This window comes from Vombatus ursinus, unplaced genomic scaffold (assembly GCF_900497805.2).
Source record: "Vombatus ursinus unplaced genomic scaffold, bare-nosed wombat genome assembly UNPS02014174.1, whole genome shotgun sequence".
NCBI lineage: Eukaryota > Metazoa > Chordata > Mammalia > Diprotodontia > Vombatidae > Vombatus > Vombatus ursinus.
The window spans coordinates 268,836-296,243 of record NW_020953952.1 but is presented as its reverse complement, the minus strand read 5'-3'; the positions used below and the strand labels follow the sequence as shown (position 1 = coordinate 296,243).

Genomic DNA, 27,408 nt, shown 5'->3' with positions numbered 1-27,408 from the left:
AGGCACAACTTTACCCTTATGGAGATCACATTCTAATAGTGTATGGAGGTAGAAGGAAGAGGATACAACTTTTACAGAAATATATTTGTATTAAATGACCTCAAAAATAATAGTCAATTATAAATATTTAAGTGTTTACTCTGAATTTGATGGATACCTGAAAGAGGCTTGGCTACCCCTGAGATCTTAGACTTAGGTCAGGAACGATTAACCAAAGAACCTGGGAATTTTTTTTAACTTTCATTATTATATTTCAAGATAACTGGTTTCCTTTGTAACCATTTATGCACGTATAAACACTATTCTTAGAAGGTTTCCATGGGCCACCCAGATTGCCAAAGGCACCTATGAAACAAAAAAAAATGTTAAGAAACTACAACCTGTAGGAAAGATTCCAGCACATTGAGGAGATCCTTTACAAAGGGATTTACATAAAGACTTAAGTGAAAAACACAGGTTGAAAAGATGTATGGAGAGCAAAGAGTAAAGTGTTAGTGATCTGCTCCAATGGGAACATCCTTACCTGACAAATACATGAATCACACAATGAATTCAAGTCATTTTTTTCCTGTCATTTTCATTAACCTTAATAAGATGTAGGTTGAAGGTAAAAAGAGAGAATTTGAGACTCCAAGATTGGAACAAGGGAATATCCTGAAAGAGAACTCCTACCTTAATTCTAACCCGAAGCCTAACCTAAGCCTGTGATTTTTAACTAGAGCCAGGCCAGGGAAATATCCCAAATCCAATACATAAAAAAAAAAACACACAAAGTCATTGAAACCTCCCTTTTACCAAAGAGTAGCACATGGCTGTCTCAACGGCATTCAAAGAAGCAGGCCATCCAATGAAGGGGGGTGGGATGGTGGAAATAACCAAATCAGCTTAAAAAAAAGCCTACTATAATTTAAAGTAATTTAATTGGTTCAAATATTCACTTTTTGAAAATGTGTATTTTGGTACTGGAGATGAACTAGTCTCACAGTCAAAAGATAGTCCTGAGGAAAGAGGTAAGGGCTTTACCTGTCCATTCTGGAAGCAACTGCAAGATGAAGCCCATCTGGTATAAAATGGAAAAAATAGCAACATGAAATTTTCATGAAGGAAATATGTGTGTGTATGTGTGTATGCGTGTATGAGTGTTTATGAATGTGAGCGTGTGTGTTCCACAAAATACTCAAGAGTAAAAGGGATGGAATGATTGTCCCTCTGAAATCATATTCTAACTTGAGAGTTTTATATGTTATTTTTGAAGAAGAAAGTGTAGGCATGTGACCAGGACAGTTAGATCCCCGAGCAAGCCAAGATTCATCACTTTAGGAGCCAGCTCCATCTGAATGCTGAGATTCTTGAGGGATAATGTCCCAGGTCAACAATTAATCTCTAATGACTTCTTCTGATGTCTTGCTGTGGGGAGTCCCCTCCTCTTTTTTTTTCCTTTACATTTAATATTGTTTCATGACTTTGAGTTACTAATCTCCTCCTATGGTTACTGATCTTATTTGTCCCAAATTATTCAGCCTATAATGAGTTTCAGAATCTGTTACTGGCATGTGTCAATTAGAGTGGCCTCATTGTGAAAGGGTTAAGCTGCTATACTCACTATTCAATCAATCATCAAGTATTTATTACATACCTACTATGTGCATGGCACTGTGCTAGACACTGGGGATACAAGGCAAAGAATTAAACAATCCTCATTCACACGGAGAAATGTAAATAATCAGGAAGACAAGTACATATGATATCTATCTATCTATCTACATACATACATGCACACAGCATGTCTGTAAAATAAATTCATACAAATACATGCAAAGTAATTCAATGTTTGGAAGATAGGACTTTATGAGACACTTTATTGAACCCTGGTGTGGAGATTGACATCACTGGTATATATTCCATTTTCTTGGTCATTCAGAAATATTATTTTATTAGTTGTAATTCTATTGGATTTAATTCTCTGATTTTTATTGGGGAGTCAGTTTCTAAATATGCACACACGGTCTGTACATAATGAAATTTAGTCGCATTATGTTTAAACCCTGGACTCATTCCTCTCTACCACCCAACTACAGTCAAACCAACCCTTATCAGTACCAATCTTCTGTTTACTAACTGTTTCCTTTCTTGCTTTCCTAGGCATCTCACATATTAGACTTATCCTGTTTGTGTAGATGGCTGGCCATGATGTGACCTGTATTACTCTTCAGTACTGGTAGATACTAGTTTTAATCATGTATGTATCCACATACAAGTTATATGAAAGAATGGAGACATATTGTGTACACACACACACACACACACACACAATATACCCATTACACAAGAAGCTGCCATTTCCTAACTGCTTGAACAACTTACCCTGTATGTGTGGGTTTAATATGTATATGTATGTATATGTATATGTGTGCATATATATATATATACATATACACAATACATAATGTAGATAGATGGATTGATATATAGATAGGTATAAATACATGGTCATAACTGGTCTACTGGTCTCTCTTCCCTCTCTCTGTTATACTTCTCTAATTTGAAATACAAAAATTCATACATGTAGATTCAAGCATATATATATAGTATATAAATATGCATATATATATATATATATATATAAAATTAGTTGACGGTTGCTTTTACATGGAAACAATAAGGAGACAGGGAAAGAAATAAACATTTATTAAGTGTTTACTATGTGCCTGACTCTGTGCTAAGCACTTTACAAATATTTTATTTGCTCCTCACAACTATCCTATGTGGAAGGTGATATTGTTATTCCCACTTTTACAATTGAGGAAACTGAGGCAAACAGTTGCCCAGGGTGACGGAGCCAGTAAGAGTCTGAGATTTGAACTCAGGTTTTCCTGGCTTCCGGACCAGTGTTCTATCCACTGTGCCACCTACTTGGAAACTGAAATATTGAAATGAGAGAGACACAGAGACGGAGACAGATAAGCAGACACAAAGACAGAGTTAGGTAGAGGGAAGGGAAAGGGAAACAGACAGAGATAGAAAGACAGAGACAAAGAAATGGAGCAAGATAGACAGACATGTGACCGTCTGCCTAGACTCAGATCCTGTTCTTGGGATGGAGAATATCTAGGTTCTTAAAGGTTTTGCCAAAGCCCTGCCCACTCTTAGGAACCTGCTTGCCCTGCCACACCTGACAAAATTATAAGCTGCCTCCAAACACCAGGTTGCTATGCCATGATGTAGTAGAAAAAAGGTGTGGATTAGAGCCACAGAACCCGAATTCAATACTGTATGGTTCACTTTCTTTGAGGTTTTAGGCAGGTCACAACCTCTTGGTAACAGAGTTTCCTTATCTGTGAAGTCAGAGGGATCGATTAGATGACCTAGATCTTTCTGTTCTAAACAATTGATTCTATAATCTAGCATAATGTCTAGCTTCCCCCTGTCTTCCTCCATTCAGTACTTGTAGTTTCTGGAATATTGGCTCCACTATGAGTTGTTTGGCTAGCTCAAGAAGAGGGTTTTTTTGTCATTTTCATTGTAGTTTCTGACCTACAAAAATGGCTCTTGCATGAAACTAACTCATGCCCCACATATATATGCACATATATACGTATACATATATATATACACATACATATATGTGTGAATGTTTATGTATGATGGTGTGTGTTACAAACATAAATGTATGCATGGATGTGTACATGTACACATATAAATATGTATTCGGGTGTGCATATATACATACATGTGTTTGTGTGTGCACATATGTATACATGCTTTGTCAACTTTTTAAATGATCCCAAAGGAAACTAGAACTCTAGCACTTACCTTGTACCGTGTGGTCCCTCTCTCTTCTAAGTGGTCCAGATAAACTGACCTTCTGGCCATTCCTCATACATCAAAGTCAATTTCTCATCTCTGCACCTTTGAATGGACTGTTCCCTATGCTAGCATTGGACCTCTGAGGTCTTGGGATATCTTGTTTGATTTGTTGGTCGTTTTTTTTTTTCCCAAAACTCCACTGAGCCTTCTATATGAAGACATTTCTAATCCCATAGTTGCTGTTACCCCTCTCCAAAAAAAGTATTTTTCCTCATTTTTATCTTTTGTATTTTTATGTATAAATATGTCTGTATGTATATATGTATATACAATTTCTAAATATGTTATTTTCCCTCACCATGGAATATAAGCTTCTTGAGAGCAGGGACTGTGACTTTGGCATCTTTGTAGCCCCAACACATAGCACATTATCTGACAAGTAATATACATTTAATATATCAGTTTTGATTGCTTGCCTCTCAAAATATATTTAGTGAAATGCTGAATAACAGAAAAATTTATTAAATATTATTTTCTGTGGAAATAATTTACTTGAAGGGATAATTATTGAAAATAAATATTGAATCTTCTTCAGTTCATATAAATGTTCCCAGGTTTCTGTGAAATCATCTGTTTATTTCTCATGGGAAAATAGTATTTCATCATATTCATATACCATAATTTATTCAACTATTTCCCAATAGGTGGTTATACCCTTATCAGTTACTTTACTTTCCATATTACATTAATTTCCAGATCTTTTCCACTGTATGAAAAAGAACTTTCATTTTTTTTTGTATATGTAGTACATTTTATTTCCCTTTGATCTCTTTGAGGCATAAGGCTGGTAGTGGTATCTAAGTAGTTATGATTGGTATTATGTTTTCTAGTTCTATAAAGTAATTCTTAGATAATGTGATTTGTGTAGCACTTAATAATAATCAATTGAGGTAGTATTTATATTTTTATTGTATTGTCTGACTCTACCCAAAAAAAATTAATAATTCTCCACTTATTCATGTTTCTATTTATTCTATAAATATTGTTTTGTAGTTGTCTTCATATAGTTCTTGTGTTTATTCTTTCATATAGACTCCTAAGTATTTTATGTATTCATTCATTGTTTTAAATGGAATTTCTCTATATTTTCCACTGGATTTTGTTGGCCAAATATTGGGATGTTGATTATTTTTGTGCATTAATTTTAAATACTATAACTTTACCAAAGTTATTTTGATTAATTTTATTTGATTCTCTAGAATTCTCTAAGTAAACCATCAAATAAACTTAAAAAGAGATAGTTTTCTTTGCCTATGCTTTAATTTTTTTTTCTTGTTTTACTGATGTAGCTAATGTCTGTAGCCCTGTATCAAAGAGAAATATTGAAAATGGAGATCTTTGCTTCACCCTTGAACTTATTGGAGAAAATTCTGGTTAAGTTTCATTACAGATGATGCTGACTCTTTGCTTGAGTCATATACTATTTAAGTTGCTAAAAACATTTCATTTATTTTTGTTTTCTAATATGTTATTTTTAACAGAAATAGGTGTTTTACTTTATAAAAAGTTTTTTTAATAAACCGATAAAATCATATAATTTTGGCTGTTATTTTTACTAACGTGGTTGATTATTTTATAGTTTTCCTTGTAATACACCAACTTTACGCTCCTGTCATAAGTTTAACTTGGTCATATTGTATGATCTTTGTGATCTTTTTCTTAATATTTAGTTTAAAATTTTGACATCAATGTTCATCGGATATTTTTTATAGTTTTCTTTTTCTCATTTCACTCTTCTCCCACTTCTCCTAATTCTGCTAATTTCTTTACCATTCCCCAAGAATCTTCTCAACCTGAAGGAAATATTTGCCTCCATGGTCCTCTCTTCATTGGTAACTTTGTCCCGGAGTGTCCATTTGGACAAAGAGCCCAGGTCATCCATGCGCATTCATACACTCCTGACTCCACTCTTGACTGACAACTTCTCTACCATGCCCTGATGTTGGTATTTGATTGCTCATTTTCATCTCCTTCCTGTGTGTTTTTTCTCCCATTCAAATATAAGATCCTTGAGGGCAAGAACAGTCTTTCTTTTTGCTTTCATTGATATTCTCAGAACATAGTGCAGTACCTGACCAAGAGTTAGCAATTAATTTTTGTTGAGTTGTTGAATTTTGAGTTGTTGACTTTTGATTCTCCTTAATTTCAGTGTCAATAACATATTTATATCATAGAAGGAATCTGATAAAATATTTTGCTATTTTTTCAAATATTTTATTCAATATAATTCTTCTATAAAGATTTGATAAAATTTGCTTGTGGATCCATCTGGTCTGTTTTTTTCAACCCTTGAAACTTCACTTATTAATTGTATGATTTCTTTTTTTTGAATTTTTTTTATTCTCTATTTATTTTTCTGTTAATTTAGGGATTTTATATATTTTGTAAATCATCTACTTAGTCTGTCATTATTGTTATTGTCATATTTTGGTAAAATAATTTCTAATAAAATCCTTTTTCTTCATATGTTGTGAATTCTTTTTTATTTTTGATGTCAGTAGTTTCTTTTTTTCTTTTTTTGTTTATAACAAATAGCTGATGGTGTATCTATTTTAATGGATTAAAACAAAATAATGTAGCTTCTTGTTGTTGTTCATTCCTTCAGACATGTCTGACTCTTCATGACCCTAAGGACCATAGCACACCTTCTATCCTCCACTATCTTTTGAAATCTGTCCAAGCTCATTTTCATTACTTCCATGACACTATCTATTCATCTCATCCTCTACCATCACCTTTTCCTTTTGTCTTCAATCTTTCTCAACATCACAGTCTTTTCCAATGAGTCCTGTCTTCTCATTATGTGGTCAAAGTCTTTAAGGTTCAGCTTCAGTATTTGTCCTTCCAATGAGCAGTTTAAATTAATTTCTCTAAATATTAACTGATTTGATCTTCTTGCTGTCCAAAGCATTCTCAAAAGTCTTCTCCAGCACCTCAATTCAAAAGCATTGATTCTGTGGCACTCAGCTTTACTTATAATCCAGCTCTCACAGCTATACATTACTATTGGAAAACACATACCTTTGAATATGAAACTTTGTCAACAAAGTGATTTATCTGCTTTTTAGTAAGCTTTCCAGATTTGCTATCACTTTCCTTCCAAAGATCAAGTGTCTTTTAATTTCATGGCTGCAGTAACCAGCTCAAGATTGTGAAATCTGACACCACTTCCATTTCTTCTCCCTCTGTTTGCCACGAAGTGATGACAGTTGCCATGATCTTTATTTTTTTTTAATGTTAAACTTCAAGCCTGCTTTTACACTCTCCTCTTTCACTCTCATCAAAAGGATTCTTAGTTCTTTACTTTGTGCCATCACAGTGATATCAACTCATATCTAAAATTGTTGCTACTTTTCCTAGCAACCTTAATGCTGACTTTTGATTCATCCAGCCTGGTATTTCACATAATGTACTCTGCATATAAGTCAAACAAGTAAGGTGGCAATATACAGCCCTGATATACTTCTTTTCCAATCTTAAATCAATCAATTGCTGCATGTTCCCTTCTAACTGTTGCTTCTCGACCCACATACAGGTTCCTCAGCAGACACATAAAATGTTCTGGTACTCCCATCTCTTTGAGGACTTGTTACATTTTTGTTGTGTTCCACACATTCAAAAGAGTGTCAATGTCAAAATGTCAGTGTCAAAAGTGTAGTCAATAAAGTGAATTATTTTTTCCTGGAACTCTCTTGCTTTCTCCATAATCCAGAGAATTCTGGCAATTTGGTTTCTAGTTCCTCTGCCTCTGGAAACCAACCTGCACTTCAGGTAATTCATGTCTCACATATTGCTGAAGCCTAGTTTGCAGAATCTTAGACATAACTTTGCTGGCATGTGAAAGAAAATAATTTTTTAGTAATTTGAACTTTTTTTGACATTGTCATTGTTTAGGATTGGAATGTAAACCAATCTTTTCTAATCCAGTGACCACTGTTAAGTTTGCCAAGTTTACTGGCCTATTGATTGCAGCACTTTAACAGCATCATCTTTTAACATTCTAAATAGCTCAGCTGGAATTCCATCATGGAGTTCCAACATGGAGTTCTTCTGTATATTCTTGGCGCTTCTTATTAGCTTCTTCTTCTAAGTCCCTACTTTTTTGTCTTTTACCATGCTCATTTTGACATGAAACAGTCCCTTGATATCTCTAATTTTCTTTAAGAGATCTGTCTTTCCCATTCTATTTTTTTCTTCTATTCCTTTGAATTGCTCATTTAAGAAAACCTTCTATACTCCCTTAGCTATTCTTTGGAATTCTGCGTTCAGTTGGATATATCTTTCCCTTTCTTTTTTATCTTTCGCTTTATTTCTTTCCACAGCTATTTGTAAAGTCTCTTCACACAGCCATTTTGCTTTTTTGCTCTTCTTTTTCTTTTGGAAGTTTTTTTGTTGCTGCCTCCTGTACAATATTGTGAACATCTGTCTATAGTTCTTTAGGTACTCTGTCTATCAGATATAATCCCTCAAATCTACCCATCACTTCCACTTCATATTCATAAGGGATGTTATTTAGGTTATACCTATGTGGTCTAATAGTTTTCCCTACTTTGTTCAATTTAAGTCTGAATTATAGAATAAGAAGCTCATAATCTGAAACACAGTCAACTCAGGTCTTGTTTTAACCAGCTTTATAGAGCTTCTCCATCTTTGACTGCAAAGTATATAATCAATCTGATTTTGATATTGACCATCTGGTCATGTCTATGTGTAGTCACCTTTTGGGTTGTTGAAAAAGAGTTTTTGATAGGATCAGTGAGTTATCTTGACAAAACTTTATTATTCTCTACCCTACTTCATTTTATACTCCAAGGTCAAACTTGCTTATTATTCCAATTATCTTCTCATTTTCTACTTTAGTATTTCAATCTAATTTTATTGAATATGAAGACTACTCCATTTCTTCTAAGGAATTCTTGCCCACAGAAGTATATGCAATGATCATATTAATTAAATTCATAACACCCAAGATGTTGATGTTTAAGCTTTCCATCTCTCACTTGACCAAATCTAGCTTACCTTGGTTCATAGATCTCAAATTCCAGATTCCTATGCAATACTGATCTTTACAGTATCAAACTTTCCTTTATTCACCAGATATATTCACAGCTAAATTTCCTTTCAGGTTAGGCCTAGCCACTTCATTATTCCTTGAGCTATTGGTAGTTATCATCCAGTCTTTCCCTGTAACAAAGTTGACACCTTCCAACATGGAGGCTTCATTTTCTGATGTCTTTTTTTAACATTTTAGTACTGTTCATGGAGTTTTCTTGGCAGAGATACTATAATGCTTTGCCAATTCCTTCTCCAGTGGATTGCCTTTTGTCAGGACTCCTGAATTATTTCTTTCTGGCTCCTTGCAATATTTTCTCCTTGACCTGGGAGCTCTGGAATTTGACTATAAGATTCTTAGGAGTTTTCCTTTGGGGATCTCTTTCAGGAGATGATAGGTAGATTCTTTCAATTTCTATTTTACTCTCTGGTTCTAGAATATTAGGGCAGTTTTTCTTGATAATTTCTTGAAAGATGATGTCTAGGCTCTTTTTTTGATTACGGCTTTCAGATAGTCTAATAATTTTTAAATTATCTTTCCTGGATCTATTTTCCAGGTCAGTTGTTTTTCCAATGAGATATTTCACATTGTCTTCTATTTTTTCATTGTTTTGGTTTTATTTTTTTGTTCCAGGAGCAATGATGATGGAGTAAGAAGTAAGTCACTCTTACCATCCCTTATTAACTTCTGAAAGCCAAGAAAATATCACCCCAGGAAAATCCCTGGAACAATTGTACCAGCAGAAAGATGAGGGTGTGCCAATCCTGTAGCACAGGAAGCTTGAAGGATTAATGGTAAAGGCCCCTCTTGCCCTGGGGTAAGGGGAGCAGTATAGAACAGGAGACATCCCAGCAGCCTAGTGGAAAGTGCCTCCTCAGCATACTAGGGGGAGATCCTGAACCCCAGGTGGTAGAAGAGACAAACACCAACACCAGGACCCCCAAGTGCCTCAGTAAGGGCAGAGGAACCAGTGGAAACAACATGGAAAACCACCACATGCCATGGTGTTCCACTGGGAGACCAGTCTCCCAGTGCCTCAGCAAAACTCTGGAAAGTGCTCCAAGGGGGAAAGTTCCAGGCAAAGAAACATCCTGCAATAGTGAAACATTTATCTGAAAGGAACCAAAAAAAGTGGAAAAAAACACACGGGTGAGCAGGCAACCTCCAGGGGCCAGACTACCCAATCCTACCCCTAGATTTCCAGTGTTGCTGATTCCACCCCAACACCAGGTACCTTAAAGAACCCTACAGCCTCCAACAGCCAATATCAAAGGCCCTAGCACACAAAGCCAGTGACCAGGCCCCAGGATCTCAATATAAGAAGCTTGGGTCAGTGCCCACTGCCCTCTAGCAGGAGAGATCGATCTTTGTAAAGGCCAGGAAATAAGCAAACAAAGAAAAATACTATAGATACTTATTATGGGAACAGTGAAGATCAAGGCAGACATTCCAAAGAGGAAGGCATTGTCAACAAACCCACATCTAGAACCTCAAAAGGGAATATGAATGGTATGAACCCTAAAAAGCCTTCTTGGAGGATTTTAAGAGTCAATTAAGAGAGGTAGAAGAAAAATTGGGAAAAGAAATAAGAGGTATACAAAAGAGAGTCAATAGCTTGGAAAAGGAAGGACAAAAATTAACAGAAAAAAACAACTCCTTAAAAAGCAGAATTGGGACTTCCGCTTCTGGGAGCCAAGATGGTGGAGTAAAAAGGTAGTCGCTCTCATCCTCTCCTATCAACCTCTGAAAACCCAGAAAATATCACCCCAGAAAAAAAACCCTGGAACAGCTGAACCAGAAGAAAGATGGGGTGCAGCAGTGCAGTAGCCCAGGTAGCTAGAGGGATTAACAGGAAAGGCCCCTCTTACCCGGGGGGAAGGGGAGCAGTACAAAATAGGAGTCGCCAAGTCAGCTAGTGGAAAGACCTACTTTAGCACACCAGGAGGAGATTCTGGTGCCTTGGCACTCTACAGCAAACGGGTCTCCCAGTGCCTCAGCAAAAATAAAGGAAGCAGCACTACAAAGGGCCTAAGTCAGATAAGCACTCAGCAGCATTTGTCTGAAAGGAGCTGAAGAAAGCAACCTAGAGGTGCCAAAAAGTTCCAGCCCTATTGATTCCAGCCCAACACCAGATAAGCTGTCAGAACCCTACAGCCTCCAACTGCCAACCAGGAGGAGATCCCGAAGCCCAGGTGGTCAAGCTGGCAAATGCCAACAGCTGTACCTCCTAGTGCCTCAGTGAGGGTGGGGTAACTGGTGGAAACCAGCTCAGAAAACCACCAGGTGCCTCAGCATTCTACAGCAAAGAAGTATCCCATTACCTCAACAGAAATGAGGGAGGCAGCACTGCAAGGGGCCCCAGACAGATAAACACCTGGCAGCACTTATCTAAAAGCAGCTAAACAAAGCTAAAGGAAAGGAAAAGCAGGCAACCTACATTTACCTGAAAGTCCCAGCCTTGCTGATTCCAGCCCAACAACAGACAACCTGCCGGAACCCTACAGCTTCTACAACATAAGAGACCCCACCTCCCAAAGCCAGTGACCAAGACCTAGGCTCCCAACACAAGAAGCTTGGGTCAGTGCCCTCTGCTCCCCAGCAGGAGAGCTTAATCTCTTTAAAGGCCAGGGAATAAACACCATGAGTAAAAAGAAACGTGCTATAGATTCCTATTACGAGAAGAGTGAAGATCAAGGCAGAAATTCTGAAGAGGACAACACTGTCATCAAACCCACATCTGCAACATCAAAAGGGAATATGAACTGGTCTGATGCCAAAAAAGACGTCTTAGAAGAACTCAAGAAGGATTTTAAAAGTCAAATGAGAGAGGTAGAGAAGTCCTTTAAAAGTACAATTGACCAATTGGAAAAAAAGTACACTGATGAAAACAAGTCCCTGAAACATACAATTGGCCAAGTGGAAAAAAAGTACAATGAAGAAAATAAATCCCTTAAAAATACAATTGACCAATTGGAGAAGAAAGTACAAAATCTAACAGAAAAAAACAATATGTTAAAATTAGAATTGAACAAATGGAAACTAATGACTCTATGAGAGAGCAAGAATCAGTCAAACAAAAACAAAAAAATGAAAAAATAGGTGAAAACATAAAATATCTCATGGGTAAAACAGCTGACCTGGAAAATCGATCCAGGAGAGACAATTTAAAAATTATACGCCTACCTGAAAGTCATGATGAAAAAAAAGAGCCTGGACAATATCCTTCAGGAAATCATAAAGGAAAACCGCCCTGAAGTCCTAGAACCTGAAGGTAAAATAACTATAGAAAGAATCCACCGCTCCCCACCTTAAAGGGATCCCAAATTGAAAATGCCAAGGAATATAATAGCTAAATTCCAAAATTACCAGATTAAAGAGAAATTACTGCAAGCAGCCAGAAAGAAACAATTTAAATATCATAGAACCACAGTCAGGATTACGCAGGACCTTGTAGCCTCTACATTAAAAGACCATAAGGCATGGAACATGATATTCTGTAAGGCAAAGGAGCTTGGAATACAGCCAAGGATTAAATACCCAGTGAAAATGAGCATGATTTTCCAGGGAAGGAGATGGATATTCAATGAAATAGGGCACTTCCAAATTTTCCTGATAAAAAGACCAGAGCTCAACCAAAAATTTGATCTTCAAGTACAAGATTCAAGAGAGACATAAAAAGATAAATGGTACAGAAAGATACAATACGTTGTTAATAAGGGCAAAATGTTTACATCCCTACAAGGGAAGATGACACTTGCAACTCTTGAGAACTGTATTGTTATTATACCATGTTAAAGGAGTATACATAAAGGGGGTGGATATAAGTTGACTGATGTAATGATAAAAAAAAATTAAGTGGGTTAAATGGATCCAAGTAAGTGGATTAGTCTGAGCTAAGAAAATGTATTGAAAAAGGAGGAGGCAGACAAGGGTAAATTACATTACAGGAAAAGACACAAAAACCTATTAGAGCAGAGGTAAAGAAAGGAGGGGGATGAGCATTGTTTGAACCTTACTCTCACCAGATTTGGCTCAAGAAGGGAATAACATAATCAGTTAGGTATACAAATCTAACTTGCACTGTAGGCAGTAGGAGGGAAAAGGGGAAATAAGAGGGAGGGGAAATGGAAGGGAGGGAAGAAGCAGTAAGGGTAAAGGGGAAGAAAAGGGAAAGGGATAATAGAAGAGAGGTGGGACCCAAGGAGGCGCTGGTCAAAAGCAAAACACTAGTGAGGGGGAGAAAGAAGAAAGGAGAAAGGAGAAAGAAAAGCATAATCAGGGGGGAAAAAAAGGATGGAGAACAAGACACAGATAGTAAACATAACTGTAAATGTAAATAGGATGAACTCTCCCATAAAATGGAAGTGTATAGTAGATTGGATTAAAAACCATAATCCTACAATACGTTGTTTACAGGAAACACATTTGAAAAAGAGTGACACATACAGGGTAAAGGTAAAAGGCTGGAGCAAAATATATTATGCTTCAGCTGAAGTAAAAAAAGCAGGGGTAGCAATCCTGATCTCAGACAAAGAAAAAGCAAAAATAGATCTTATCAAAAGAGATAAGGAAGGAAACTACATCCTGCTAAAAGTCACCATAGACAATGAAGTAATATCATTACTAAACATATATGCACCAAATGGTATGGCATCCAAATTCTTAGAGGAGAAGTTAAGGGAGTTACAGGAAGAAATAGACAGCAAAACTATACTAGTGAGGGACCTCAGCCTCCCCCTCTCTGAACTAGATAAATATAACCACAAAATAAACAAGAAAGATTTTAAGGAGGTGAATAGAACATTAGAAAAGTTAGGTATGATAGACCTCTGGAGAAAAGTGAATGGGGATAGAAAAGAATATACTTTCTTCTTGGCGGTACACAGCACATACACAAAAATTGACCATGTACTAGGGCATAATGCAGAAAGGCAGAAATATTAAATGCATCCTTTTCAGATCATGATACAACAAAAATTATATGTAATAAAGGGTCATGGAAAGATAGACTAAAAAATAATTGGAAACTAAATAATCTAATCCTAAAAAATGATTGGGTCTAAGAACAAATCATAGAAACAATCAATAATTTCATTCAAGAGAATGACAATAATGAGACAACATACCAAAATTTATGGGATGCAGCAAAAGCAGTTCTTAGGGGAAGTTTTATATCTCTAAATGCTTACATAAATAAAATAGAAAAAGAGGAGATCAATGAATTGGACATACAACTAAAAAAAAACTAGAAAAAGAACAAATTAAAAATCCTCAATTAAACAACAAATTAGAAATATTGAAAACCAAAGGAAAAATTAATAAAATTGAAATTCAGAAAACTATTGAACTAATAAATAAAACTAAGAGCTGGTTTTATGAAAAAACCAATAAAATAGATAAACCTTTAGTTAATCTAATTTAAAAAAAGAAAGAAGAAAACCTAATTATTAGTATCAAGAATGAAAAGGGTGAAACTACCACCAAGGAAGAGGAAATTAAAACAACAATTAGGAATTATTTTGCCCAACTATTTGACAACAAATTTGACAATCTTAGTGAAATGGATATATATTTACAAAAATATAAAGTGCCCAGATTAACAGAAGAGGAAGTAAAATACTTAAATAACCCCATCTCAGCAAAAGAAATTCAACAAGTCATTGATGAACTCCCTAGGAAAAAATCTCCAGGGCCAGATGGATTTACATGTGAATTCTATCAAACATTTAAAGAACAGTTAATTGCAATCCTATATAAACTATTTGGTAAAATAGGTAAAGAAGGAATCTTACCAAATTCTTTTTATGATACAAATATGGTGCTGATACCTAAACTAGGAAGAGTCAAAACAGAGAAAGAAAATTATAGACCAATTTCTCTAATGAATATAGATGCCAAAATTTTAAACAAAATATTAGCAAATAGATTACAGCAACTTATCACATGGATAATACACTATGACCAGGTAGGATTTATGCCAGGAATGCAGGGCTGATTCAATATAAGGAAAACTATCAGCATAATCCATCATATCAACACCAGAACTAACAGAAACCACATGATCATCTCAAGAGATGCAGAAAAAGGTTTTGACAAAATACAACACCCATTCCTATTAAAAACACTAGAGAGCATAGGTGTAAATGGAGTCTTCCTTAAAATAATAAATAGCATCTATCTAAAACCTTCAGCAAGCATAATAGGTAATGGGGACTATCTAGAAGCATTTCCAATAAGATCGGGGGTGAAACAAGGATGTCCATTATCACCTCTGTTATTCAACATCGTACTGGAAACATTAGCTTTAGCAATGAGAAAAGAAAAAGAAATTGAAGGCATTAGAATAATCAAAGAAGAAACAAAGCTATCACGCTTTGCAGATGACATGATGTTATACTTAGAGAATCCCAGAGAATCAAATAAAAAACTACTTGAAATAATAAACAACTTCAGCAAAGTAGCAGGCTATAAAATAAACCCATATAAATCATCGGCGTTTCTATGTATTACCAACAAAGGCCAACAGCAAGAGATAGAAAGAGAAATTCCATTTAAACTTACTGCAGACATTATAAAATATTTAGGAGTCCTCCTTCTGAAACAAACCCAGGAACTCTATGAACACAATTACAAAACACTTTTCATGCAAATAAAATCAGATCCAAATAATTTGGAAAACATCAGTTGCTCATGGGTATGCCGAGATAATATAATAAAAATGACAATTCTACCTAAGCTGATATACTTATTCAGTGCCATACCAATCAAACTATCAAAAAATTATTTTGTAGAGTTAGAAAAAATAATAACAAGATTCATTTGGAAGAGCAAAAGGTCCAGAATATCAAGAGAACTAATGAAAAGAAATGCAGGGGAAGGTGGCCTAGCCATTCCAGATCTTCAATTGTATTATAAAGCAGCAATCATCAAAACTGCTTGGTACTGGCTAAGAAACAGAGTGGTGGATCAGTGGAATAGGTTAAGTATGCAAGACACAGTAGTCAATGACTACAGTAATATATTATTTGATAAACCCAAAGACTCCAGCTTCTGGGATAAGAACCCACTCTTTGAAAAAAACTGCTGGAAAAAGAGTATGGCAGAAACTAGGCATAGACCAAAATCTCACACCATATACCAAAATAAAGTCAAAATGGGTACATGATTTAGATATAAAGGTTGATACTATAATCAAACAGAGAGAGCCAGGACTAATTTACCTGTCAGATCTATGGAGAACAGAAGAATTCATGACCAAACAGGAGATAGAGAACATTACAAAAAACAAAATAGATAATTTTGATTACATTAAATTGAAAAGGTTTTGCACAAACAAAGCCAATGCAACTAAGATTAGAAGGAAGATAGAAAATTGGGAATTTTTACAATCAGTCTCTCTGATAAGGGTCTCATTTCTAAAATATATAGAGAACCGAGTCAAATTGATAAGAATACAAGCCATTCCCCAATTGATAAGTGGTCAAAGGATATGAACAGATAGTTCTCAGATGAAGAAATTAAAGTCATCTATAGTCATATGAAAAAATCCTCTAAATCACTATTGATTAGAGAAATGCAAATTAAAACAACTCTGAGGTACCACATCACACTTATCAGAATGGCCAACATGACAAAACAGGAAAATGATAAATGTTGGAGAAGATGTGGGAAAATTGGAACACTAATGCATTGTTGGTGGAGTTGTGAAATGATCCAACCATTTTGGAGAGCAATTTGGAACTATGCCCAAAGGGCTATAAAAATTTGCATACCCTTTGACCCAGCAATAGCAGTTCTGGGGCTATATCCCAAAGAGATCACACAAATGGGAAAAGGACCTACATGTACAAAAATATTCATAGCAGCTCTTTTTGTGGTGTCAAAGAATTGGAAATTGAGAGGATGCCCATCAATTGGGGAATGGCTGAGCAAGTTGTGGTATATGAATGTGATGGAATACTATTGTGCTATAAGAAATGATGAACAGACTGACTTCAGAAAAACCTGGAAAGACTTGTATGGTCTGATGCTGAGTGAAGTGTCCAGAACCAAGAGAACGTTGTACACAATAACAGCCATGTTGTGTGATTACTAATATGGATAAACTTAACCCTTCCTGGCAATACAAGGATCTGAGACATCTCCAGAGGCCTTTTGATGGAAAATGCTATCCACTCTCAAAGAAAGAACGATGAAAGCTGAACTGTTATTTTTTTTCTCTTCTGTTGAGTTTTGTTTCCTCTTTCTAATGGTTCCTCCTATTGTTTTAAATTTCTACTTACAACATCACTAATGTGAAAATATGTTTAATATGAATATAAATGTATATCCTATATCATATTGTGTGCCATCTTGGGGAGGGTGGTGGGGAGGAAGGGGGAGAAAAATTTTAAACTCAAAATCATATGGAAGTGATTATTGATAAATCAAAATAAATTAATAAATTTTTTTTTAAAAAAAAGCAGAACTGGCCAAACAGAAAAGGAGACACAAAAGTTCACTGAAGAGAATTCCTTAAAAAATAAAATGGGCCAAATAGAAAAAGAGGCAAACTCTAATAGAAGAAAATAATTTGTTAAAAATTAGAATTGGGCAAATGGAAGCTACTGACTATGAGAGAGCAAGAATCAGTCAAATAGAAACAAAAGAATGAAAAAATAGATGAACACATAAAATGCCTCATTGGTAAAACAATTGACCTGGAAAATCAATTCAGGGGAGACAATTTAAAAATTTTTGTTCTACTTGAAAATCATGATGAAAAAAAGATCCTGGACAGCATCCTTCAGGAAATCATCAAGGAAAACTGCCCTGACATCCTAGAACCAGAGGGTAAAATAGCCATAGAAAGAATCCATAAATCACCTTTTGAAAGAGATCCCAAATTGCAAATGCCAAGGAATATGAGCCAAATTCCAAAATTACCAGGTGAAAGAAAAAAATACTCCAAGCAACCAGAAAGAAACAATTTAAATATCATGGAACCACAGTCAGAATTACACAGTACCTTGCAGCTTCTATGTTAAAAGATTGTAGGGCATGGAATATGATATTCCATAAGGCAAAGGAGCTTGGATTACAACTAAGGATCAACTACGCAGCGAAAATGAGCATAATATTTCAGGGGAGATGAAGGGCATTCACTGAAATAAGGAACTTCTAAACCTTCCTGATAAAAAGACCAGAGCTCAACAGAAAATTTGGTCTTCAAATACAAGAATCAAGAGAGACATAAAAAGGTAAATGGGATGAAAAAAAATCCCAACATGTTATTAATAAGGGCAAATTGTTTACATCCCTATAAGGGAAGATGACACTTGTAATTCTTGAGAACTGTATTGTTATTACACCATTTTAAAGGAGTATACACAGAGGGGGTGGATATAAGCTGACTTTGATGTAATGATAAAAAAATCATATTAAGAAGATTAAATGGATCTAAGTAAGTGGATTAATCCTATCTAACTAAGAGAAGGTACGGGGAGAAAAGGAAAAGAGGAGTCAGACAAGGGAAATTACAGTAAAAGGCACAAAAACTTATTACAGTAGAGGGAAAGAAGGGAGGGAGATGAGCATTGTTTGAACCTTAATCTCATCAGATTTGACTCAAGAAGGGAATAACAATCAGTTAGGTATAGAAATCTAACTTGCCCCATAGACATTATGAGGGAAAAGGGGAAAGAAAAGGGAGAGGGGATAGAAGGGAGGGAAGAAGTAGTAAAGGTAAACGGGAAGAAAAAGGAGGGGGCTAATAGAACGGAGGTGAGACTGAGGGAGGCAGTGGTCAAAAGCAAAACACTAGTGAGGAGGGAAAGGGAGAAAGGAGAAAGAAACAAATAAATAGGGAAATAGGATAGAGAGAAAGACATAGATAGTAATGATAACAATAAATGTGAATGGGATGAACTCTCCCATAAAAGAGAAGCAGATAGCAGAATGGATTAAAAACCATAATCCTACAATGTGTTGTTTACAAGAAAAGCATTTGAAACAAAGGGACACAAGCAGGGTAAAGGTAATATATATTTTCCTCAGGTGAAATAAAAAAAAAAAAAAGAAAGTAGGGGTAGCAATCCTGATCTCAGACAAAGCAAAAGCAAAAATAGATCTTATCAAAAAAGATAAGGAAGGAAACTACATCCTGTTAAAAGGCATCATAGAAAATGAAGTAATATAATTACATAGCATATATGAAACAAGTGGTATAACATTCAAATTCTTAGAGCAGTTAAGGGAGTTACAGGAAGAAATAGGTAACAAAATCTATACTAGTGGGGGATCTCAACCTCCCCCAATCTGAACTAGATGAATCTAACCACAAAATAAACAAGAAAGAAGTTAAAGAGGTGAATAGAATTTTAGAAAAAATAGGTATGATAGACCTCTGGAGAAAATTAAAAGGGGATAGAAAGTAATATATTTTTTTCTCACTGGTACATGGCATATACACAAAAATTGACCATGTAAAACCTCATAAGCCAATGCAGAAAGGCAGAAATACTGAATGCATCCTTTTAAGATCATGATGCAATAAAAATTATATGTGATAAAGGGCTACAGAAAGATAGTACAAAAAATAATTGGAAACTGAATAATCTAATCCTAAAAAATGAATGGATAAAACATTAAATGATAGAAACAATCAATAACTTCATTGAAGAGAATGACAAAACTTATGGGATGCAGTGAAAGCAGTTCTTAGGGGAATTTTTATATCTCTAAATGCTTACATGAATAAAATAGAGAAAGAGGAGATCAATGAATTGGGCATACAACTGAAAAAAATTATCCTCAATTAAACAGGCAAAGAAGAAACAAAGCTATCACTCTTCGCAGATGATATTATGATATATTTAGAGAATCCTAGAGAATCAAGTAAAAACTACTTGAAATGATAAACAACTTTAAGCAAACTTTCAAAGTTGCAGGCTATACAATAAACCCATGTAAATCATTGGCATTTTGATATATTACCAACAAAGCCCTATAGCAAAAGATAGAAAGAGAAATTCCATTTAAACTTACTATAGACATTATAAAATATTTAGGATTCTACCTTCTGAAACAAACCCAGGAACTCTATGAACACAATTACAAAACATTTTTCACACGAATAAAGTCAGATCTAAATAGTTGGAAAAACATCAGTTGCTCATGAGTAGGCCGAGCTAATATAATGAAAATGACAATTTTACCTAAGCTAATTTACTTATTCAGTGCCATACCAATCAAACTAACAAAAAATTATTTTATGGAGCTAGAAAAATAGTAACAAGATTCATTTAGAATAACAAAAGGTCCAGAATATCAAGGTCACTAATGAAAAGAAATGCAGGCAAAGGTAGCCTAGCCATTCCAGATCTTAAATTGTATTATAAAGGAGCAATCATCAAAAGTACTTGGTACTGGCTAAGAAATAGAGTGGCGGTTCAGTGGAATAGGTTAAGTATGCAAGATACAGTAGGCAATGACTATAGTAATCTACTATTTGATAAACCCAAAGACCGCAGCTTCTGGGATAAGAACCCACTCTTTGACAAAAACTGCTGGGAAAACTGGAAAAGAGTATGGCAGAAACTAGGCATAGACCAAAATCTCACACCGTAAGCCAAAATAAACTCAAAATAGATTCACAATTTAGATATAAAATCTTATACTATAAGCAAACTGGGAGAGCAAGGAATAGTTTACCTATGATATCTATGGGGAACAGAAGAATTCATGACCAAACAGGAGATACAGAACATTATGAAATACAAAATGGTTAATTTTGGTTACATTAAATTGAAAAGGTTTTGCAGAAACAAAGTCAATGCAACCAAGATTAGGAGGGCAGTAGAAAACTGGGAAAGATTTTTTTATAAGCAGTGTCTCTGATAAGGGCCTCATTTCTAAAATATACATATAATTAAGTCAAATTTCTAAGAATACAAGTCATTCCCCAATTGATAAGCAGTCAAAGGATATGAACAGGCTGTTCTCAGATGAAGAAATTAAAGCAATCTATAGTCATATGAAAAAGTGCTCTAAATCACTATTGATTCGAGAAATGCAAATCAAAACAACTCTGAGGTACCACGTCACACCTATCAGATTGGCTAACATGACAAAACAGGAAAATGGTAAATGATGGAGAAGATGTGGGAAAATTGGAACACTAATGCATTGTTGGTGGAGTTGCAAAATGATCCAACCATTTTAAAGAATTTGGAGCTATGCCCAAGGGCTATAAAAATGTGCATATCCTTTGACCCAGCAACAGCACTTCTAGGGCTGTATCTCAAAGAGATCACACAATTGGGAAAAGGACCCACATGTACAAAAATATTTATAGCAGCTCTTTTTGTGGTGGCAAAGAATTGGAAATTGAGAGGACGCCCATCACTTAGGGAATGGCTGAACAAGTTGTGGTATATGAATGTAATGGAATACTATTGTGCTATAAGAAATTATGATCAGGCAGACTTCAGAAAAAACCTGGAAAGACTTCTATGGACTAATGCTGAGCAAAATGAGCAGAGCCAGGAGAACCTTGTACACAGTAACAACCATGTTGTACAATGACTAATGTTGATAGATTTAGCCCTTCTCAGCAATTCAAGGATCTAAGACATCTCCAAAGGTCTCATGGTGGAAAATGTTATCCACATCCAAAGAAAGAACTATGGAGTTTGAATGCAGATCAAAGCATACTATTTGCTGTCTTTTTTTTTTCTTCTGTTGTGTTTTGTTTCCTCTTTCTGGTGTTTTCTCATATTGCTTCTAATTCTTACTTACAACACAACTAATGTGAAAGTATGTTTAATAGGAATGTACTTGTATAGCCCATATCAGATTGCGTGCCATCTTGGGAAGGGAGGTGGAGAAAAATTTAAAACTCAAAAGCTTATGGAAGTGATTGTTGATAAATCAAAATAAATTAACAAAAAAAAATTGAAAAAGAGAGGTAGCTTGGAAAACTGTGTGTGCCGAATAGATGGCACACACCAATTTATTTGGGTACCAGATTGCAAAAGGTCTTTCAACGTAAAAAAAAAATTCAGATTTTTGCCTCACAGTTTCCTAAATTATGGGACCTCCAGGTCAGCTGATTTAATCTCATCATCTTACAGATGAGGAAACAGGATCTGAAAGGTTAAGTTGTTTGTTCAAGGTCACATAGCTAGTACTTAGAAGGTCTAGGTCTAGGATTTGAGCCTAGGTCATTGGTCTTCAAATTCAGGGTGTTTTCTGCCCCTCCCCCACCCAATGTATAATGGGGAACTTTCCACTGAATCAAATAATGTAGATCCAAAAGTGCCTCTGGGGAATCATTCTTCCCAACATTAAGATAAATGAGAATATTCACAAAGGAAAAGCCTACTTTGAATTAAATATGACATATTTCCTTAGGTCCCAATTAATATGTCATTCCCAAACTGCAGAAAAAACTTTAATTGATTCTTTGGAGAACGAAGCTTTGGTTTCTGAGAGACCATGCAGGAGAGGTCCCAAAGGAAACAATAGGAGATATTCATGGGTCCAACAGAAAGTGTGTCAGAACTGAAGAGCAAGAAAAGAAACGGGCTATCTTGCCCCACAAGCTGTCCCCTGACAGATTGAAGGTTAGTGGCTGGGACTAGAAATCAAAATATGGGTATCAAGTGAACAGTGTCTAGTTTTCATCTAAGGATCATAGGATCAAAGATTTCAGAGCAGGAGAGAACTTTGAGATGTTATCTTACCTTTTACTTTAGAGATGAGGAAACTGAAGGTCAGAGAGATAAGAAAGGAACTTTCTCAAGACCACATGAGTAGTAAATAGCAAAGTCAGGATTCATACTATAATAAGATCATCCATTTATGGATAGAAGGGAACTTAGAGGTTGTTCAGTCTTACTTCCTCATTTTACAGTTAAGGGATGAGTCCCAAAGAGGTTAAATAACTTGTCGCTACTCACCCTCATAGTAGCAGACTCAGGATTTGAACCCAGTAGTGAATATGTTTTTACTTTTATTTAACAATCTGTGACATCAGTGCTTCAAAAAAGACCTTCCTCTGCTCTTTAAACTTATGTTCTATTACTAAAAAAAAAAAAAAAAAAAAAAGCACTGAACCAGGAAATAGGAGAACTAGTTTCTAATCCTGCCTCTACCATTAAATAGCTGCATGACCATGGGAAAGTCACATGTCCATTCTGGTCTTCAGTTTCCTTTTCTGTAAAATGAAACATTTGGGCTGAATAATAGTTACTGTCATTTATATCTCTGATAGTACTTTTATTAAGAGATTTTGTTCTGTAAAGTTTGGATTTAGTTAAAGGGCCACATTTGAGGACCTAAAGGGCCACAGGACCCCTCCTCAAGTCTAGGATCCTCTCAACTTGAAATCCATTTTCACTGTGCCTGTTGAAGAAAACATCCTTTCTTAAGGATGTCCTGAGGATACAAAATTTCTCCTGTAGGATCTATAATTTGGATGTTTCAAGGCACCTTGCTTCCTATTGGGGTTATAAAGAAAAAAAAATTTCAGTACACATCTTCAAAGGCCATACAGGAGAATTTCTATTTTATAACAGGTTACTCAAATATCTATTTTTCCAGTCCTAGTCTCCTTCTTGAACTCAAATCTCATATTGCCAATTGTCAATTATTGGGCATTTCCAGCTGAATTTCCCATAAGCATCTCCAAACTCAATGTACACAAACAGAATTGTCTGTCTTTCTCTCCAAAGCCTCCCTTCTGAATTTCACCCATACTGTCATAGACTCCATCACTTCTCCAGTTATCTAGTTTCACAATGTTGGTTAATGTCACCCTCTGCTCTTCACTAATTACTCATTCCACACAGTCAATCACCTGCCAAATAAAATTACTGGTACTTCTACTACAGTTTTCATATTCAGCACCCTCTCTCCATGTACAAATGACTCTAATTCAAGTCCTTTGCATTTTTCACCAGAACTACTACAGCAGTCCCCTAACTGATCATCCTGCTTCATGACTCTCAATACTTACCCCCTCAGATCCATCCTCTATATAGTTGCCAAAGTTATTGTACTAAAGGTCAGATCTGGTAATGTCAACACCTTACTCAAGAAATCCTAATGCCTCCCTATGACTTCTAGGATCAAATACAAAATCTTCTATATGGAATTTAAAACACTTAACAGCATGGCCTGGTATTATATTTCCAATCCCTTAACACATTGATCCCCCATAATCTAAAGTCTAGCCATATTGGCCTACTTGGTACTCCACATATATGATACTATTTCTTCCACCTTTGTGGTTTTGTACTCTCTGTCTTCCATGTCTGCCAGACTTACCCTCCTAACTTCTAGTTCTTAAGAAAAAAAAAAAAAACCTCCCTTAAGACTCAGCTCAAATATTCTCTACTGCATGAGGTTTCTCAGACTCTTCAGCTACCAGTGTCTTTTCTTCTAAGGTTACTTTGCATGTGTTCTGTATTTAGTTTGTATGGATGGATTTTTATGTTTGTTGTCTCTCCCATTAGGAATATAAGCAATTTAGAGCAAAAACCAAGTTTTTCTTTGTTTGTTTGTTTTTGTTTTTATTTTGCTTTTACTCTGTAACTCCAACACCTAAGACAGTGCATGGAATGTAATAAGCAATTGACAAGTGTTTGTTGATCAATTGAGCAATTAAGTGATTGATCAAGTGAATATTGATTATCACTAAGCAAATCATTTTGCCTCACTGCATCTTCAGTATATTCAGTCATAATGGAAAAGACATTGGCTCCAGATTCACAGAATTCGACATCATGTCTCATCCTTAATGTTTACTAGTAATAACCTGTATGCGCACAAAAAAAGTCATTTCAATTTTCTGTGTCTTAGTTTTCTCAACTATGAAATGAGAGAGTTAGAAATGAAGAGACTCCTTAAAAAACTTTAAAAATCGAATGAGAGAAGTTGAGGAAAAACTAAAAATAAAAAATAAGACCAAACCAAGAAAAACAAGAAAATTTTGGAAAGAATCAGCTAATTAGAAAAGGAGATCCAGCATCTTAAGGAAGAAAACAACTCCTAGAAAATAATAATTGGGCAGGGGAAAGCCAGTGAAGTTATAAGAGAAATAATAAAATATATATATGAAGGATAAAAAATAGAAGAGAATGTGAAACATCTTAAGAAAAACAACTGATCTAGAGAACAGATCAGGAAGAAAAAAAAATTTGGAGTACACAAGTATGATATGATTTTGAAAAGTAAAACTGGGGCAGTTGAGTGGCACATTGGGTAGAGCACTGGCACTGGAGTCAGGAGTACCTGAGTTCAAATCCAGCCTCAGACACATAACACTCACTAAGTGACCCTGGGTCACTTAACCCCAATTGCCTCACCAAAAAAAAAAAAAAAAGAAAGGAAAAAGCAAAAGTAAAACCATTTAGGAACAGCTAAAAATAGGAATTTTACAAATGAGATGCAAGAGGAAGAACTAAGGCAGGAGAAAAGGGGGGCAGAACAAAGTAAAAAGTGCAGAGCACAGAACAAAAGAAAATTTACAAGGAAGCAAAGAAAAGATGGAAAGCTTTCAAGACAATGTGTAGTTTTATTCTGAATCCTCTCTCATGTTCTGCTGCACACATGGCAATGCTTTTTCTTTCTTATTTTTTTATTATTTTACTTTTAGTGTTTGTTTATTTTTTTCTTTCCTTATTTTGTATTTAAGTTTAAAATAAAAAAAAACAATTTAAAAAAAAGAAAAATTAAAGTGAAGAGACTTTCCAGGGCCTTTCCAGCTCTTCAACTATAATCCTATGATCTCCAAAATAAGAAATCCTGATTAGATGATCTCCAAGCTCCTGCATCACTTTGACATTCTCTGTTATCCACTAAAGCCCTTGCTAATTCAAACACTATATATTCTATACCTACATCTAATATCTGTGTTCTATATTCTAAGGTCTCTTCAAGGTTTGACATTTTGGGATTTCCAGATTCTTCCTCCATGAAATGATGGGAAAAGCCTAGTAGCTAGATAGAATTTATACATTGCTTTAAGTTTTACAGAGCACTTTATATACATCATCTTATTTGAACCTCACAGTAATCCTGTGAGATGGGCGCTATTATAATACCCTTTTTACAGATGAGGAACCTGAGGGACATAGAGGTTAAGTAATGTGCCCAGAGTTACACAAATGATAAGCATCTGAGGCAGAATGTAAACTCAGCTCTTCCTGGCTCCTAGTATGAAGCTCTATCCTCTGTGCCATCCCTCTACCCCTTGGGGTTATTCCATATCAAAAACACATGAACTAATACAGTCTATATCTCTCTTTGACACTTCTTGGATTCCATCAGGTTGCCACCACTATGTCTGTGGAAAAGGGGAATCAGACCACCTTGACTGAATTCATCTTACTTGGCTTCTCAGCTGACCCCCAGATGCAACTGGTCTTCTTTGGAGCTTTTTTGGCTCTTTATTTGGTAACATTAGCAGGCAACATGACTCTGGTTATCTTAATCAGGATTGACTCCCGTTTGCATACCCCGATGTATTTTTTCATTGGGAGTCTGTCATTCTTAGATTTCTGGTATACATCTGTGTACACCCCCAAAATCCTGGCCACCTGTATTTCAGAGGACAAGCGTATATCCTTAGCAGGCTGTGGTGCACAACTTTTCTTTTCCTGTGTTGTGGCCTACACTGAGTGTTACCTCCTTGCTGCTATGGCCTATGACCGTTATGTAGCAATCTGCAACCCCCTTCTCTATTCAGCTGCAATGTCCAGGTCTCTCTGTGTTGGGCTGGTGGCTGGGTCCTACATAGGTGGGTTCCTGAATGCCATAGCCCACACTGCTAACACATTTCGCCTGAAATTTTGTGGGAAAAATATCATTGACCACTTCTTCTGTGATGCACCCCCCCTGGTGAAGATGTCCTGCACTGACACACAGGTCTATGAGAAAGTACTCCTGGGAGTGGTGGGTTTCACAGTTTTGTCTAGCATACTGGCCATCCTGATATCCTATTTCAACATCCTCCTGGCCATCCTTCGGATCCGCTCAGCCTCAGGGAGGTGGAAGGCTTTCTCCACCTGTGCCTCCCACATGATATCTGTCATGCTCTTCTATGGGTCCCTCCTCTTCATGTACTCAAGACCCAGCTCCACCTATTCCCTGGAGAAGGACAAGTTGGCTGCCCTGTTCTACACAGTGGTGAATCCCCTGCTCAATCCCATGATCTATAGCTTTAGGAACAAGGATGTGAAGGAGGCCTTCAGGAAAGCAATACAGAGCATCAAAGTACCAAGATGATTTTTATTCATAGCCAAGCTATTTTTATCACCCCCTTAAAATTGAGGATAAATAAATCATGTGTTTTATCAATATATTCTTGTTGAAATTAATTCAAATGTGATAGTTCATTATGTCAGTGTGAGAGATGGTTGCTAAAGGTAAAGAAGCAGCAAATTTCAAATAAACAATCATTTACTAGAAGACAAGGGAATAGAGCTCTACTCTGTACCTAGTCA

The 27,408-nt window shown here is 35.8% G+C and overlaps 1 protein-coding gene across 1 annotated transcript in view; it reads left to right on the top strand.

The window, feature by feature from the left end:
- The window catches only part of LOC114041487 (olfactory receptor 9G4), a 31,776-nt gene extending 4,586 nt beyond the window's left edge, over positions 1–27,190 (top strand). Inside the window, exon 2 of the mRNA XM_027859947.1 lies at positions 26,234–27,190. Coding sequence (XP_027715748.1) covers positions 26,234–27,190 — 957 coding nt within the window. The remainder of the gene's footprint in view (positions 1–26,233) is intronic.
- Positions 27,191–27,408: the final 218 nt, after the last annotated feature.